The 17,104-nt window shown below is 40.5% G+C and overlaps 1 protein-coding gene across 1 annotated transcript in view; it reads left to right on the top strand.

Annotated features, from left to right (window-relative positions):
- Positions 1–17,104, top strand: part of lrrc75bb (leucine rich repeat containing 75Bb) — a 54,750-nt gene that overhangs the window by 16,960 nt on the left and 20,686 nt on the right. The window contains exons 2-3 of the mRNA XM_021602661.2: positions 8,625–8,753; positions 13,098–13,210. Coding sequence (XP_021458336.1) covers positions 8,625–8,753; positions 13,098–13,210 — 242 coding nt within the window. The remainder of the gene's footprint in view (positions 1–8,624; positions 8,754–13,097; positions 13,211–17,104) is intronic.

The raw sequence follows: 17,104 nt of genomic DNA on the forward strand, positions 1-17,104 counted from the left end.
ATAAATCAAATTCGGCCAAATCGGTGTCCAAAAATACAGATTTCCGATTGTTATGAAAACTTGAAATCGGCCCTAATTAATCGGCCATTCCGATTAATCGGTCGACCTCTAGTTCAGAGGAGACTGCGTGAATCAGGCCTTCATGGTTGAATTGCTGCAAAGAAACCACTACTAAAGGACACCAATAATAAGAAGAGATTTGCTTGGGCCAAGAAACACGAACAATGGACATTAGACCGGTGGAAATTTGTCCTTTGGTCTGATGAGTCCAAATTTGAGATTTTTGGTTGCAAACGCCTTGTCTTTGTGAGATGCAGAGTAGGTGAACAGATGATCTCCGCATGTGTGTTTCCCAACGTGAAACATGGAGGAGGAGGTGTAATGGTGTGTGGATGCTTTGCTGGAGACACTGTCAGTGATTTATTTAGAATTCAAGGCACACTTAACCAGCTTGGCAACCACAGCAATACGCCCGCCATCCCATCTGGTTTGCGCTTAGTGGGACTATCATTTGTTTTTCAACAGGACAATGACCCAAACACACCTCCAGGCTGTATAAGGGCTATTTGACCAAGGAGAGTGATGGAGTGCTGCATCAGATGACCTGGCCTCCACAATCACCCGACCTCAATCCAATTGAGATGGTTTGTGATGAGTTGGACCGTAGAGTGAAGGAAAAGCATACAACAAGTGCTCAGCATATGTGGGAACTCCTTCAAGACTGTTGGAAAAGGATTTCTCATGAAACTGGTTGAGAGAAAGTGTGCAAAGCTGTCATCAAGGTAAAGCTTGATTGAAAAATGTGTTTAACACTTTTTTGGTTACTACCTGATTCAATATGTGTTCTTTCATCTTTTGATGTCTTCACTATTATTCTACCATGTAGAAAATAGTAGTCAAAATAAAGAAAAACCCTTGAATGAGTAGGTGTCTCCAAACTTTTGACTGGTACTGCAGATGTGTATATACAGTGCCTTGCGAAAGTATTCGGCCCCCTTGAACTTTGCGACCTTTTGCCTCATTTCAGGCTTCAAACATAAAGATATAAAACTGTCAAAAACTGAAAAATTGGGCGTGCAAATTTATTCAGCCCCTTTACTTTCAGTGCAGCAAACTCTCTCCAGAAGTTCAATGAGGATCTCTGAATGATCCAATGTTGACCTAAATGACTAATGATGATAAATACAATCCACCTGTGTGTAATCAAGTCTCCGTATAAATGCACCTGCACTGTGATAGTCTCAGAGGTCCGTTAAAAGCGCAGAGAGCATCATGAAGAACAAGGAACACACCAGGCAGGTCCGAGATACTGTTGTGAAGAAGTTTAAAGCCGGATTTGGATACAAAAAGATTTCCCAAGCTTTAAACATCCCAAGGAGCACTGTGCAAGCGATAATATTGAAATGGAAGGAGTATCAGACCACTGCAAATCTACCAAGACCTGGCCGTCCCTCTAAACTTTCAGCTCATACAAGGAGAAGACTGATCAGAGATGCAGCCAAGAGGCTCATGATCACTCTGGATGAACTGCAGAGATCTACAGCTGAGGTGGGAGACTCTGTCCATAGGACAACAATCAGTCGTATATTGCACAAATCTGGCCTTTATGGAAGAGTGGCAAGAAGAAAGCCATTTCTTAAAGATATCCATAAAAAGTGTTGTTTAAAGTTTGCCACAAGCCACCTGGGAGACACACCAAACATGTGGAAGAAGGTGCTCTGGTCAGATGAAACCAAAATTGAACTTTTTGGCAACAATGCAAAACGTTATGTTTGGCGTAAAAGCAACACAGCTGAACACACCATCCCCACTGTCAAACATGGTGGTGGCAGCATCATGGTTTGGTCCTGCTTTTCTTCAGCAGGGACAGGGAAGATGGTTAAAATTGATGGGAAGATGGATGGAGCTAAATACAGGACCATTCTGGAAGAAAACCTGATGGAGTCTGCAAAAGACCTGAGACTGGGACGGAGATTTGTCTTCCAACAAGACAATGATCCAAAACATAAAGCAAAATCTACAATGGAATGGTTCAAAAATAAACATATCCAGGTGTTAGAATGGCCAAGTCAAAGTCCAGACCTGAATCCAATCGAGAATCTGTGGAAAGAACTGAAAACTGCTGTTCACAAATGCTCTCCATCCAACCTCACTGAGCTCGAGCTGTTTTGCAAGGAGGAATGGGAAAACATTTCAGTCTCTCGATGTGCAAAACTGATAGAGACATACCCCAAGCGACTTACAGCTGTAATCGCAGCAAAAAGGTGGCACTACAAAGTATTAACTTAAGGGGGCTGAATAATTTTGCACGCCCAATTTTTCAGTTTTTGATTTGTTAAAAAAGTTTGAAATATCCAATAAATGTCGTTCCACTTCATGATTGTGTCCCACTTGTTGTTGATTCTTCAAAAAAATACAGTTTTATATCTTTATGTTTGAAGCCTGAAATGTGGCAAAAGGTCGCAAAGTTCAAGGGGGCCGAATACTTTCGCAAGGCACTGTATATATATATATATATATATATATATACAAAAACAATTTTTAGGGGCACTGTAGATGTTATTTATCTCTCTATACTGCTCCTATGGAATGCTAGCCTAGCCATAGCAAGCTAGCTAGGCGGCTAGTGGTGTCCTGTTAGAGAAGGTAGTGAGAAATACTCAGCACAGGAGGTGTAGAGTGACACAACAACAGATATAAGGTTCTCGAATAATGTTGGTTTACTGACAGATGCGTTGGTGCAGAACGTCTTGCACTAGTATCACGTGTTATCACAGATCGACCGTGATCAGAGCTAATGCGAGCACACACCATTATTGTTTCATCAACCAGATAGGGGGGCCAACATCACACCTGGAAGGTGAGTAATCAAACACACATGTAGTCCCACTGTAACAATACTGTAATATCACAAACTCCACACAGTTGTCACTGAGTAGTTGGAAATAAATATCCAACTTATCCAACAATTTCTGTACTTACAGCATTCTTATACATTTATTTTCTATCAGGTTTTTGCTTGGCAGACCTTATTTTTAGATTTACATTTGTTAATAAAACTCATGAATGCAACTGTCTATGTCAAATTGGTTTGTGTTCTACTTTTAGCCCTGGTTGTCTAGAAAATAAAATGGTAAAACACTTCAATGTGAGGCTAAATGAGGGCAGAGCAAGCAGATAAATGAAAGTAATGAATTTCAGGTTTTTCACTTCGGGATTGCCTGGGTCTAATAAGGTTTTAATCTACTTGAGATGGTGGATGATATTGGAGCATGCCTGATGTCTCCTTCAGAGCACAGCACTGCACACAGGAAGTCATTACACAGAGGAGATGCACAGAGGAATCAATGAGACCGGACTCCTATCTCCATCTCCAATCTCTCTTCTGGGCTATTATTGTTAATTACTTTGGACTTTTCTCTATGTTCGCCAGTAAACAAGGAATCAGCAAGCAGGCATTAAGATTAAAAGCATTAACACAGAATATGTTTAGTGATGCAGGAAGCAAATACTAAAGTGCCCCTGAGGTTATAAAAGGCTAGGTAAAATGACCATTGGAATGAGACTTAATAGTCAATTTACTACCTCAGTTGTGTTTGAGAGCATTAGTGAGTCAACGTTGTTTGAAACATAATGTGAGGTGCCACTTCTCCTGATAGTTCGATGTTAAGGAATAGGCTACCTACCAATAATGTATTATACATATGTACAGGTAATTCGGAAATTTTCCACATTTTGTCATCTTACAGCCCTATTCTAAAATTTAATGAATTACGTTTTCTCATCATCAATCTACACACAATACCCCATAATGACAAAGTGAAAAGTTTTTTTTTTTTATGTTTGCACATTTATTACAAATAAAAATACAGAAATACCTTATTTACATACTGTATATCATACACTACAGTTGAGGAACCTTGGGAAAGTAATTCTGCTTTGAAAGTTGACACATTTGTAACCTCTCTTTTCAGAACATGGGTCTTTTGGTACCTACTGGAGAGCTCTTCTTTGTCTACACCCATTCAGCATCGTTCACACCCTCTTAAGCTTTAGCCCCACCCATCTCTTTAAGGATTCACATGTGAGGCTATGTACTAAACAACCAAAGATTTCAAGACTAAAGGCTGGTTTATACTACGTATATACACACCGTTTGTAAATTTGACCTGGAGTGCCAGAGTGTGCTCTGGCCATTCGTAAACTCAGAGCGATGTCAGATTGTCTGTTCCTAAATTCAGTGTGTTTTTCTCTCAGAGCGTTCAGAGCGCACACTGGACACTCTGGCCTAGGAATAAAGGTTGATCCGAGCATTCTGATCTAACAGCAGTCAAGCTAACGTTGGCTAGTTTGCTACCTATTTCTAGACACAAATGAGAAAACAGCTCACCATTTTACTCGCACTAGCAGAGCTGCTTTGGCTGTTTTTATGTTATTCAGAGCGTTGGTGATTGCAACTGTGCTGCTGGCAACAATTTAATTACGCTTTTTTCCAATGTTTACTGACACCGGCCATATTCAACGGGTGTTGAGTGTTCGTAAATGTGTCAGTTATTCTGCGCTCTGGCACAATCAGATGAGAGTGCTCTGAAATCGGAGTAGATAGCAAGAATTGACCAGCTACAGCAATCGACAGTTGTCGCAGTGACATCATAAACATTCTATTGAAATAGTTACTAGCATAGCAGAGTCTTTTGTTTAGACATGTAGCTAGCTAGCTAAACAGTGAACCATAATCCCAACTCATAATGTTACTACCCTGCATGAATCTGCAGGTAGCTAACCAACCGGGTTCAATGTTAGCTAGCTAACATTAGGCTATAACTAACAATGCAAGTGGCTCTGAGATACAAATACTATTACTACACAGATCTTACACGTAACATTAGATAGCTAGCCAGCCAGCTAACATTAGCTAGCTAACTAACAGTACACTTTAACTTGAAATTAAAACAACTTTCTGACGAAATTAGAAATGTGTAATATCTGAAACTGTAGCTAGCTACACTATCTTACCCGTATGCATGAATGGAATGGACACTTCTCACTCTGTCACGGATGTCATGGTAGCCCTTAGTTTGAAGATGTAATCTGGAGACAGGTGTTTTATACAACAGCCTTCGGTGTGTTCTCTTTTCAACTCTGTCTGCATATTTGCAATCAAACGCCATCATTTTATCTATCTCCTTAGCTATCATACTCTAATCACTGATTTCAAAACTCAGTCCTCCAGAAAGTGAAGAGCAACACTTATGCAGTTGTACTACGTGAAATCGTTCAAAAAAGCAGCGTTAAAAAGGATCACTTACACATATTGGCCAGCTGTGTTGTAGAAAGGAGCGTGCTACATGGCAGACCAATCCAAACTCATCTCTCGCATCTCCAGCCCACTCATTATCTCAGCCAATCATGGCTAGCGGGAAGGCTGCTGTCTTTTTCTGTAGCTAACCCATCTAGGCTCGTTTTTCTGTGGCTAACCCATCTAGGTTCTTAATTTAACCTTTTTTTTCTCGTATTTACAAGTTTGTTATTAAGGAACATGATAGTTCATATGTTCCAGAAGGCATTTCCGCCAAAAAACTCATTTTACATTTTAAAAAAAGTTTACGTTGAAATGGTGCTTCTGTGAAGTCATGTCACGTTCGTTGTAACGATGAGACCAAGGCGCAGTGTGATAAGAATACATTCTTCTTTAATTAACGAAGAACACTTAAACAAACTAACAAAACAACAAAACTATGATAAACCAAGTGCTGACATGCTACACATATACAATAACTACACATATACAATAACTACACATAGACAATAACTACACATAGACAATAACCCACAAAACCAAAATGGAAAATGGCAACCTAAATAGGATCCTCAATCAGAGACAACGATAAACAGCTGTCTCTGATTGGGAACCAATTCAGACCACCATAGACCTACAAATACCTAGACATTCCAAAACCCAATAGAATTACAAAAACCCTAGAAAAGGGAAAAACACACAAACCACCCTCGTCACACCCTGACCTAACCAAAATAATAAAGAAAACAAAGATAACTAAGGTCAGGGCGTGACAAGTCGTGACTCTGCCTAGTTTCCTGAAATGAGTCACAAATTAGATATTTCAGTTGTTGTTTTTTTATTATTTTGATAACATTTCTTAAAACCTGTTTTAGCTTTGCCATTATGGGGTATTGTGTGTAGATTGATGAGGTAGAAAATATAATTGAATACATTTAAAAATAAGGCTGTAAGTAACAAAATGTGGAAAAAGTCAAGGCTTCTGACTACTTTCCGAACCCACTGGATATTAAACGTCTATATTATACATCTCTCATATAGAGGCCAAATTGGACTGGTGTGGAGATTAAGCCTCTTGCCCTCTTCTATGTTGCACCACAATCAGTTACATTAAATTCCTTGCTCTAATGATTTGGTAGCCTTCTGCCATTCATCCACAATTAAAGACTTGGGTGTATGAAAATGTACTCTTTCAGAACACAGAAAGTGTCACAGTGTTTTATGTTTTTATTCCCTTTTATTCATAGTTTTTGAAAGGCAAGTGTTAGATGTGAGCAATTTTAGAGGATTATTATGTCTAATAATCCCACTTGTCAAATTGTCAAAGAAAACTCAAAGCAGGCAACAGACTCCGGGACTGGTTGTGGGGCTCTATGCAATACCTTTTAATAGGTTCCTAATGAGCTGTGGATGTGGGATGGGTGTTCTCAAATTCCAAACTCTCAGCACTCAATTCTTGGTTGAAAAGACAGCAATCATATTAGATATGCAGGCAGCCTACGGAACAGGCTTTGTGGAGTGATCTGAAGACAACTTTCATGCAGAGACGGCGACGCAGACACACTGTCAGTGACAAAATGAAACACCCTTCACACAGAGATGGTGGAACATGAGAGACGCAGTGGCATGTCAGTTATTCTGTCAGATTAACCCATGCAGTGTTGAGCCGCCACACCAATGCAGACACCACACAATGTTGTTTACTGTGTACCCAGAGAAAAAAAACATACCTACCGTAATAGATTTAGAACCATGGCATTTTCTTCAAGGCTGATGACTGCTAGGTTTCTTCCAATATTACACAAAATTGGTCATAGTTGACCTACTTGATGATTGAACACATTTTCAACATACTCATTTGAAAATGATCTACTATATAGGCCTATCTCTATGCTGTTGTTGTTTGGGACTTGTTTACTGTATTTTGTTGGGGTATGTTTCCCTGTCATAAAGGGAGCACCGGAGAATGGCCCGGAGTCAGGGAATCCCAGAGAGCTCAAGTGTAATAAATCAGCCAGAAAGCTGGAGGAGGAGGAGAAAGTGCTGGTGGGAATTTGCCTCAGAGCTTTCACTGTAGCCTTCAGTGCTTGGCCTGTCAGACTGTAGGTTCTGCTTAACATAGCATAGAGTCCCCAGCCTCCTCCTATACAGCCTCTTTACAGCAGCTTACATGTATAGCACTAAGCCCTCGCCTGATACTATCTTCACGTTGCATGTCCAGCAAGTAAACAGATTTACAGCAGCTTTGCACGTACTGTAGAACAGAGGAGGAGAAAATAATATTTAGTATAATTTTTCTTGATATTATATAGCCCCCATATTTGACGCTGAACACATTAGCAAACCAAGTTATAAGCAAGAGGAGGAGAAATATTTTCCAAATTTCATTTTTGTCCTCTGCTCTACTCCGCCTTAACCTTTCATTGTGGTGGGTTTTTGTTTTTGAGCCTCTCCTTCACATATTGCCTGCGGTTTCAGCTAATTTGTTTCAGGACTTGCTGTGTCTGTTTGGTTGATGTCATCCTCCTCGGTAGGGCAGGTGGGTGAGGGCTACGTCGAAGACTCTTTGATGTGTCTCAAAGCGTTTACCTCTCAAACTCGGCCTCCGAGATGACATCCCTCACCAGCAGCAGCCCTCAGAGCATTACCGGAAGTATGCAGATTCCTTTGCCTCAATATATTTACACTGTCACTGCAAATAGCAGCCACCCTGCAGATTATACTAGTAAGAACAACCTCTGGGGATGTTTTCTCATTCCTCATTGTTATTAAACCAGTCTGCACATCACACCCGCCTGCCATTTGAATTCCAGAGAAGACGGTGAGGAACTAGATTTCTGTAGACTTGAACCGTTTCTCTCTAAGTGCCTGCATGGTGTTTTTAGAGGTTGTTCTTAGATAACTGGAGTGTGTTCAGTGTTGTATGTGTAAAGACCCAGGGCTTTAGGGGTGAATGACGGTACAGCACATCACTTTAGTTGTTATGTATCTGTTGGAATGTTATTTTGGGAGAAATTGTCCTGCTTTAACCCCACATACCCCTCATGCCACATCCCAGCCCTCCCTGTGCCTTGTCCCATGTGACACTCTTACTGTAAAATCCTCTCGGCTTGAAAAGTGAACATCATGAGGCAAGTGGATGATGAAATGATTATGTAAATACATTCTGTTAACCATTAAGCAGTCCACGTCATGTCAGTTTAATGCCTAACGATTCATGACTTTCACTTTAAAAAATATTGAAATTCACGCTCTGTTGGACTTTGGAATGATTGAAAGGAAACACAGATGATTGATTTTTCTCTCCTTCTCTGTGTTCCCACAGGACTTGGGACTCCAGGGAACATCCCTTAATGATATCCTCTATAAGAATGCAGCCTTTCTCAACCTGGTGGATCCAATCTCCCATGAGCTCCTGCTCAGCCTGGCCAAAGACATGCAGTGCCCAAAGAGGGTAAGCCCATCGTACCGTCTGGCTGTTGATCTCGACCTCCTCAGCCGTGCTGTTGTCAGGGAACATCAAATGAGATCAGGCACAGAAAATAGAACGTTTAGGAATCCACAGCTGCAAGGGTCAATTCAAGAGCATGTACATGACGGGCAGTCTTTTTGAAATGTGACTGCTAGGCTACTTGGTTTGGTTCCAGCCTTCCAACTGATGCCAGTATCCATACAGTCGTTATGATTAGTCTCTAAACGATGCCTGTGTGTGTGCACGTGTTCACTCTTGGGGTGCCCGAGACATCGGCACCTATTTATAACTAATGGCCAGAAGTAGGTCAGTCACAGTGTTGTGTCATTTCAACAACGTACACAACTTACAACACAGTATCTTCTTTTGCTTGTTACTTTTTCTTCAGTATTCACTTGCATGAAAATAGGTAATAGTGTACAATTGATCTAAAATAATGAATTTACTGCCAAGAAAAAATTAAGCAGACAATAGCTCATATAGAGTTTTCATATAGAGTTTTCGGCCAAAAGTGTTTTCTCCTTCCTAAAAGACTTTGTTTTCATCATCTTCTAGTCTAAATGAATTTACTGGGATCTTGAATCTCTCAGATTGATGTGGTTGACCTTTCCCTTGCTTTAAAGATGTACCAGGCATCTTTTGATAAGCTCTTTTCCCAATAAATGGCTTCCCAGAGGAATATGCAGGGAAGGGGCACACTTTCCAATAATAACAAAGACAGACAGCTGTGCCCAGCTAACAGGCTCATCTTGTTTAAACTGGTGCCCAGAGAGATCTAGCAACACATTGTGAAATACAGTAGATAGAAAAGTTGAACTATTAAGCACTTCTTCTCTTTAACAGATTATGAAAAATACTTTTGAAAAAAGGCTACTTTGAAATCAGATCTTTTAATAAGGGCAGCATACCTAGGGTGGTGTGTATTGGATTTTAGTTTTTTTGATAGGGGTGAGTGGGTCATGAGGGGTTGGCAGGGGTGTTCTCCGCTGTGACCGCCTGGCTTCCTACTGGGAACAAATTGGTTGAATCAACGTTGATGCAACGTAATTTGTCAACGTATAATGACATAGAATCTATGTGTCATCGTGGTAACCAAATTTTAACATAGACAAATAAAATATGTTACATTTGTACCTTTAAAACAACGTGAGATGTTCAACATTAAATCCACAATCAGAATAAAAAAAGAATAAGCTCAGCAGCACCTCCTACTGGAGAATTGATCTATCTACAGCTACCCTTTGGCCTCCCATCCAGGGTTTTACCCAGGTCAAGTGAAATGTGATCATACTGCGTTTTCACATATGACATTTGATACCCTGGTTTGGTTTCCTGAAGCGTTTTGTGAGAATTCTACAGTATACTTTTCACATCAAAGAGAAGAACATGTTATTTCCAGATTAGAGTCAATAGCTTGTCTACGACTACTTCCATTCAGTTAACCCCTTTCCCACCAAGATTTAACATAACAAATACTGTAATGGTGTTCTCACTGTCATTTCATTGCCTGAAACGAAACGCTGGAAGGTTTGAAGTGTATGAGGCATGTTTTGTGCCACACAGAGTGGGAGGAGTGGGAATGTCGCAATACCTGGTACTTTTGTCCTGGATCTTGGACCCACTCCTCACGCAGGTCCAGGATTCGTTTGCGTTTCACACATGCTCTATAGCGTGAATCAGGGTACCAAACGGTCCAGGAAACGGATCATAAGGGGATGTGTGAAAGCGCCCTTTATCACTCATAAAACATCAATGATGCTATTTAGGCCTATATGGCATTTGCAAAGTCATCAACAGCTATTGTTTCAATTCAACCCAGAATTCAACAACAAAAAAACAATACAATAAACCTAGGGTTTAAACCCCTGATTTCAAATGTTATGATTTTCAGTGATATTGAATTGTGTTTGGTTGTCAACGCAACCAAATATCAACATTTGAAGGAGATGTATCTTCTGCTTGGATAGTTCCATCTGTTCCACTGACTTAGTCTGGCTTTAATTCCAGTTTGTCTACAAAATTAATAATTGATATGTTGGATTCATGTCTCCATCTCAACCAATATCTAAGTTAAATAATAGGAGTAATTCAAATCCAACTTGATTTAAAGTGCATTTAAAGTTTGATTTCGTTAGATTTATTCCTATTCTGTAACTTGGATTTTTGGTTGAGATGGAGACATGATGTTGAAATGTTGCGTTGTCAACCAAACACAATTCAATATTACTTTTGCTAATACAGTAAATGGCCTAAAGTTAAGACAAACTACAAACTAATGTAACATTCAACCTTAAAATAAGTAACACATCCATGGTCCCATTTGGAGATTACTATACATTTCTTCTTATGTAATCATCTAAGGCGTGCATGTTCAAGACAGCATGCATAGGTCATCGCAGGTCAGTGGAGATCTTCACAATTGCTTTAATAACCTGCACAGAATTTCGAACGGCATTGATCACATGTAATCTCAACTGCAATCCAGGTCATTTGGTTCTGCTATTAGAAGCACAGTGATAACACATTAAACTGTTGTATAAATAAACAAATATCTGATTTGAACTTTGCTGTGCTTTTAAATGGTTGAAAGTGCAGTGATAGATATGTGGGTGACCACTAAACCAGAAATCTGACATTGTTTATTCATTGGAATTTGGTTGTGCTTTTAGATGGTTGACTGCAATAGTGACAACACACTGGAAATTCAACAAACTTTTGTCTGTCTGGAGTGGGAGTATATATGTTGTAGTCTCATTGATGAACGTCTCGACCAAAAAATGACATAATTATCTTGAAATTACGTGGTATGCCTAGGGGGTGGTGAAATGTGACAGGGATTTAGTGAGTTGGTCTGCTGTGCCTCAGGGCCTCAGCTGCAGGTCCAGTCACGGTTCTTCCTCCTTCACCTCTATGCTTCAAGGGATTGACAATCAAATGCAAACAACAACTCATCAAAACGTTTCACTGCTTCATTACTATTAATGTGCATTCAGCTATAGAACTGTATATCTAACTCAAGAGCCTTGTGGTCGTCTAAGTCTTTGAATATTCAGAATCGTGTTTGAATTTGAGTGAAAAACATGTTTTGAACAATGTTAAACAGATGCCATGTTGACAATGCCCGAATTCACATCAAAGAGAAGAACATGTTATTTCCAGATTAGAGTCAATAGCTTGTCTACGACTACTTCCATTCAGTTAACCCCTTTCCCACCAAGATTTAACATAACAAATACTGTAATGGTGTTCTCACTGTCATTTCATTGCCTGAAACGAAACGCTGGAAGTGTATGAGGCATGTTTTGTGCCACACAGAGTGGGAGGAGTGGGAATGGTTAATCGCCTGAAGTAAATTGCCCCTGTCTTTTTTCTCTTTTGCTGCATTGCCTCTTTCTTGTTGTTGTGTTGTACCATTAATTAGATTTACCCTGCTCTGCTCAACCCAATCCGTTTAAAGTCTTTGACAGAGGAAGGGAGAGCGAGAGAGATAGAGAGGGGGGGGGGGAGAAAAAGCAAGGGAGAAAGAGCTGGAGCGAGACCAAGGAGGAGAAGAGAGGGAGACTGACAGAGATGCTAAAGCATATTTTTATGTATAAAATGCTCGAGGCAACCATGTTGGATGGACAAATGAGAAGAGCCTTGAGCTCATTTGGTGAAAGCAGTCAAAAGGTTGGATTGTTTGTAGAGTGATAAGTGAAGGGGATCAGACAATTATAAATAACTACCTTTTAAACCAACATTCTAGGAACAAAGTAAACAGCCTCCTCTCCACAGCTCAATGTGTCATAATAGGGGTTACAAGGCCGTAAGTGATACAATGGTCCATTGAAATATGTGTATCCAAGAGGTTCTGCCTTTGGCTTCTAAATGTATAAATTCATTCTATGGAGTCACAAGTTTACCTGTTGTGCTAAATGTGGTTAAGACTACCTTGAAATCAGAACAACAGGTGCATTTGTTGTAAACACATTCCTAAGAGTTTTCAATCTCTTGCAAGATATTCAGCACTGTATATTATGGACACGGTCATTCGATTGGATATGATTTAGTAAAGATATGTACTTTTACATGTACAATGTACATCACCTGGGATATTCAACCAATTCTCAACAAAGGGGTCAAATTCAGTTGTTCATGATGTCGGAAAGGAACATTAATTCACTTCAGAAAGTCAAATAGAGCAGTCATTTGATTATTCCTCTATTTGAATGCCAGACACTTTTTAAGCCCTTTGAAACCTTTTGAGGCCTTTTTTCAGCTGTAGCCGCCAGCAGAAGATATTAAAGTGTGTGGGTTTGTGTGTTTTTGTATATGTGTGTATTACAGGAGAAGGACACCCTGAAGTCGTCCGACAAGATCTGCAGACAGCTGATATTCCACCTGACCCCTCACTCCAAGTGGATGAGACAGAGCGTGCCCAGGAGGAAGTCGCAGGCCTGGTGAGTCCGTCCGTCTGCCCGTTTGCACATCCACACACCGGGACAGCTACTGCCATAACACCAACGCAAACGAATAAACAGCTAACAGCAAACTGACATCAGGCATGGCCTAGAACCTTCAAAACTCATCTCTAAAACAAGACAGTCTCGTGTTCAGTGTGTGTCAGAGATAAGTCACTCCTGACATTGGGCTAAGGCGCTTTACTGTACAATACCTGCTAGGATTTAATGTGCTAGATCAGGGCTCTCCAACCCTGTCCCTGGAGAGCTAGCCTTCTGTACATTTTCATTCCAACCCCACTTGTAATGAACCTGACTCAGCTTATCAACCAGCTAATTTGTAGAAGCAAGTGCCCTAAATTAGGGTTGGGAGTGAAAACCTGGAGGATGGTAGGAACACGTTTGGAGAGCCTGGTGTTAGATAATTATACAGCAGGACTAGCTGCCACAAATTCTAATAAGTTATTGTATTGGGGTCCTGTAATATAGACCTGTGTAGTAGCCTATTTTTGGAGGCAGGATATCATGTTCACTTGGTCAGTTTCAGTTTCTTGGGGAGTGTACTGTCGCCTCACTGCACAGCTTGACAACTGCCATGGTGCTGTAGACTTATCTCACCGAGAAATAAATGAACAAATCAATCATAATGAATAACAGAAAGGTTTTAATGAAATAAAACATCAGACAGATTCAGCTCGAGAAACGCTGTGTAAAGAATAGACAGAACTGCAAATGCTCTCCAGCTCTAATTGCCAAGCAGGTGCATTTGAGGGGAAGAAGGAAGGAAACAATCTAATGATCTTCATGTGTTTCTATCTCCCTGAGCAATTAAACTAGTTTGTGAGATGTTTGACAGCCCCAGTCGAACCTCCTAGCCCGTCTCCTTGTTGCAACGTTTCAAAAGATGTGTCAACAATAACGAGGCTGGCTCTCCCACTGTGTTAATTAGCAGACTCTGCTCTGGCAGCAGGCTCCTCGCTGTAAACCGTTCTTCTTCTCATTGCCTCAACCCTCTTACCAGATAGCCTCTCTTCTCACTGCCTCAACCCTAACTAACTATCCAGCCAGGCAGCCTCTCTCCTCACTGCCTCAACCCTAACTAACTACCCAGCCAGGCAGCCTCTCTCCTCACTGCCTCAACCCTAACTAACTACCCAGCCAGACAGCCTCTCTTCTCACTGCCTCAACCCTAACTAACTATCCAGCCAGGCAGCCTCTCTCCTCACTGCCTCAACCCTAACTAACTACCCAGCCAGGCAGCCTCTCTCCTCACTGCCTCAACCCTAACTAACTACTCAGCCAGACAGCCTCAGCCATACTGCGATGGAACCCGTCAACCAGGGTTCCGTTAGCTGGTAGTAGCCGCATTTTGACCGATAAAAAAATAGAAAAGCCGATAAATAAAATTGGTGCCGACCAATTGTCTGGGAGAAAGAAAAAAAATTAGAATTGCGAAATGATGCTTTTTAGTCTATTCATTGATGGAAATACCAGTCAATGTACTTTAAATACATTTGACTGGTCATGCTTATTGGTGTATAGGTTCATTTGCATAATTTAGTGGAATTAAATTGGCACGTGTACAGTATATTCGTTACGTATCTTATTTATCACATGCGTACAGCATACAAATACAGAGCCTTTGAATGGAAAATATCAAACAGCAAATGCATAGGCAGCAGAAGGCATGCTTCATCAGCGCTTCACACACCACTTTGCAATGAACTGGAGGCAGTATGCATTTTGAAAACATATACTGAATCGTTTGAAACCTTATCGTTTTAATACATAATCTCAGCAAAAAAAGAAATGTCCCGTTGTCAGGACCCTGTCTTTCAAAGACAATTCTTTGAAAATACAAATAACTTCACAGATCTTCATTGTAAAGGGTTTGAACACTTTTTCCCATGCTTGTTCAATGAACCATAAACAATTCATGAACATGCACCTGTGGAACAGTCGTTAGACACTAACAGCTTACAGACGGTAGGCAATTAAGGTCACAGTTATGAAAACTTAGGACACTAAAAGAGGCATTTCTACTGACTCTGAAAAACACCAAAAGAAAGATGCACAATCCCTCCATCAGTGCCCAGACTGTCCGCAATAGGCTGAGAGAGGCTGGACTGAGGGCTTGTAGGCCTGTTGTAAGGAAGGTCCTCAGACATCACCGGCAACAACGTCGCCTATGGGCGACGGATCTCAATCCCATTAAGTACATCTGAGACCTGTTGGATCGGAGGGTGAGGGCTAGGGCCATTCCCTCCAGAAATGTCCGGGAACTTGCAGGTGCCTTGGTGGAAGAGTGGGGTAACATCTCACAGCAAGAACTGGCAAATCTGGTGCAGTCCATGAGGAGGAGTACTTAATGCAGCTGGTGGCCACACCAGATTCTGACTGTTACTTTTGATTTTGACCCCCCCTTTGTTCAGTGACACATTATTGAATTTCTGTTAGTCACATGTCTGTGGAACTTGTTCAGTTTATGTCTCAGTTGTTGAATCTTGTTATGTTCATACAAATATTTACACGTGAAGTTTCCTGAAAATAAATGCAGTTGACAGTGAGAGGACGTTTCTTTTTTTGCTGAGTTTATTATGAGGCATGTCTTACCTTGCTTTCAAGTAACCTAGCCAAAGTCATACCATATCTGTGGACAATGATTTAATATCAACTTTTCTTTCATTGTCTTGTAGCCAAAGGCAGAATACTAGTCCTATTAGCAGCAAGATGCTAGTTGTTGCATATTAGATCTCCCCTCTTTCTAAATTATATCTCTGTCACATGAAACCACTCACATGCACGGTGTTTTCCCGCTAATTGCATTATGGAACAAACATTGCAGTGTGCATCGCTGTGCTTAGCTATAATGTGAAGAAAGTATAGTTTATCAACATTTTAAGCTAAACGTTCTGATCTGTTGCATCAGATTTGTTGCTTTTTAATATTTTATATGTAAACTAGGCCTTCTGGTTGTATGAATTTGGGCACTATCGTCCCACAACTGTTCCAGAGTCTGTTTGGAATAGGCTATTTCTTTCTCAACAAACTGACCAATAGAATAGGTTGATTTTGTTCTATGGGGGATAGTAGATTGACATAGGCTAGTGATTTTGCTGTTCATTACTCATCTTCTTGGCTGGGGAAAAGTACATGTGGAAAGGAATTCTAACATCTTCAAAGTGTACATCAGAATTCGGTAAGAAGTATCGCACATCGTTGCATCCTCGACTTGTATGTCCTGTTCATATGAATTACCATAATCAAAATGTGATTTTTGTTATTCTGAGCACCCTGGATGAACGCCCTAATCAGGTTACGCACCAAATGCATATGGGTCTGGTAGATTTCTCAAATTTGCGGTAAATGAAAATGCTGCTGGGCAAATATCCAGCGCCACATTTTTCTAACGGAAACCCTGCCGTCAACCCATTTCTATTCAAGTACATTTCCAGGCTTAATGAAACATCTCAGAAGACTTTAGCAGACTTTAGCATTTAGAATTCATAATGGTTTCACTGTTTCAATGATAATAGGTATTTAACGATGTTTGATAATGGGTATACTTTACTTAAAGTGATGCTTTTCCTCAATTGATGTCTTTATGATTTTGAGTAATCCTTCCTCTGTTATCCTCTTTATCTCTCACTCTCTCTTGCTCACTCTCTCTCTCTCTCTCACTCTCTCTCTCTCTCTGTTTCTCTCACGCTCCCTCTCTCTCGCTCCCTCAGGTTGGTCCTATTTTAAAATCCTTTTTCTCACATTGATTTTTTTTCTATTTTTTCTTTCTTTTAAGAGTCCATTTTGTTCAACAGTTGCCTCACAGAGAGAACAGAGCAAGTATGCAGTCTGAGCTGGGGCTCTAGAGAAAACCTTCTGTCATAGAGAGATGAG

Source organism: Oncorhynchus mykiss, chromosome 5, assembly GCF_013265735.2.
Source record: "Oncorhynchus mykiss isolate Arlee chromosome 5, USDA_OmykA_1.1, whole genome shotgun sequence".
Classification (NCBI taxonomy): Eukaryota; Metazoa; Chordata; class Actinopteri; order Salmoniformes; family Salmonidae; genus Oncorhynchus; species Oncorhynchus mykiss.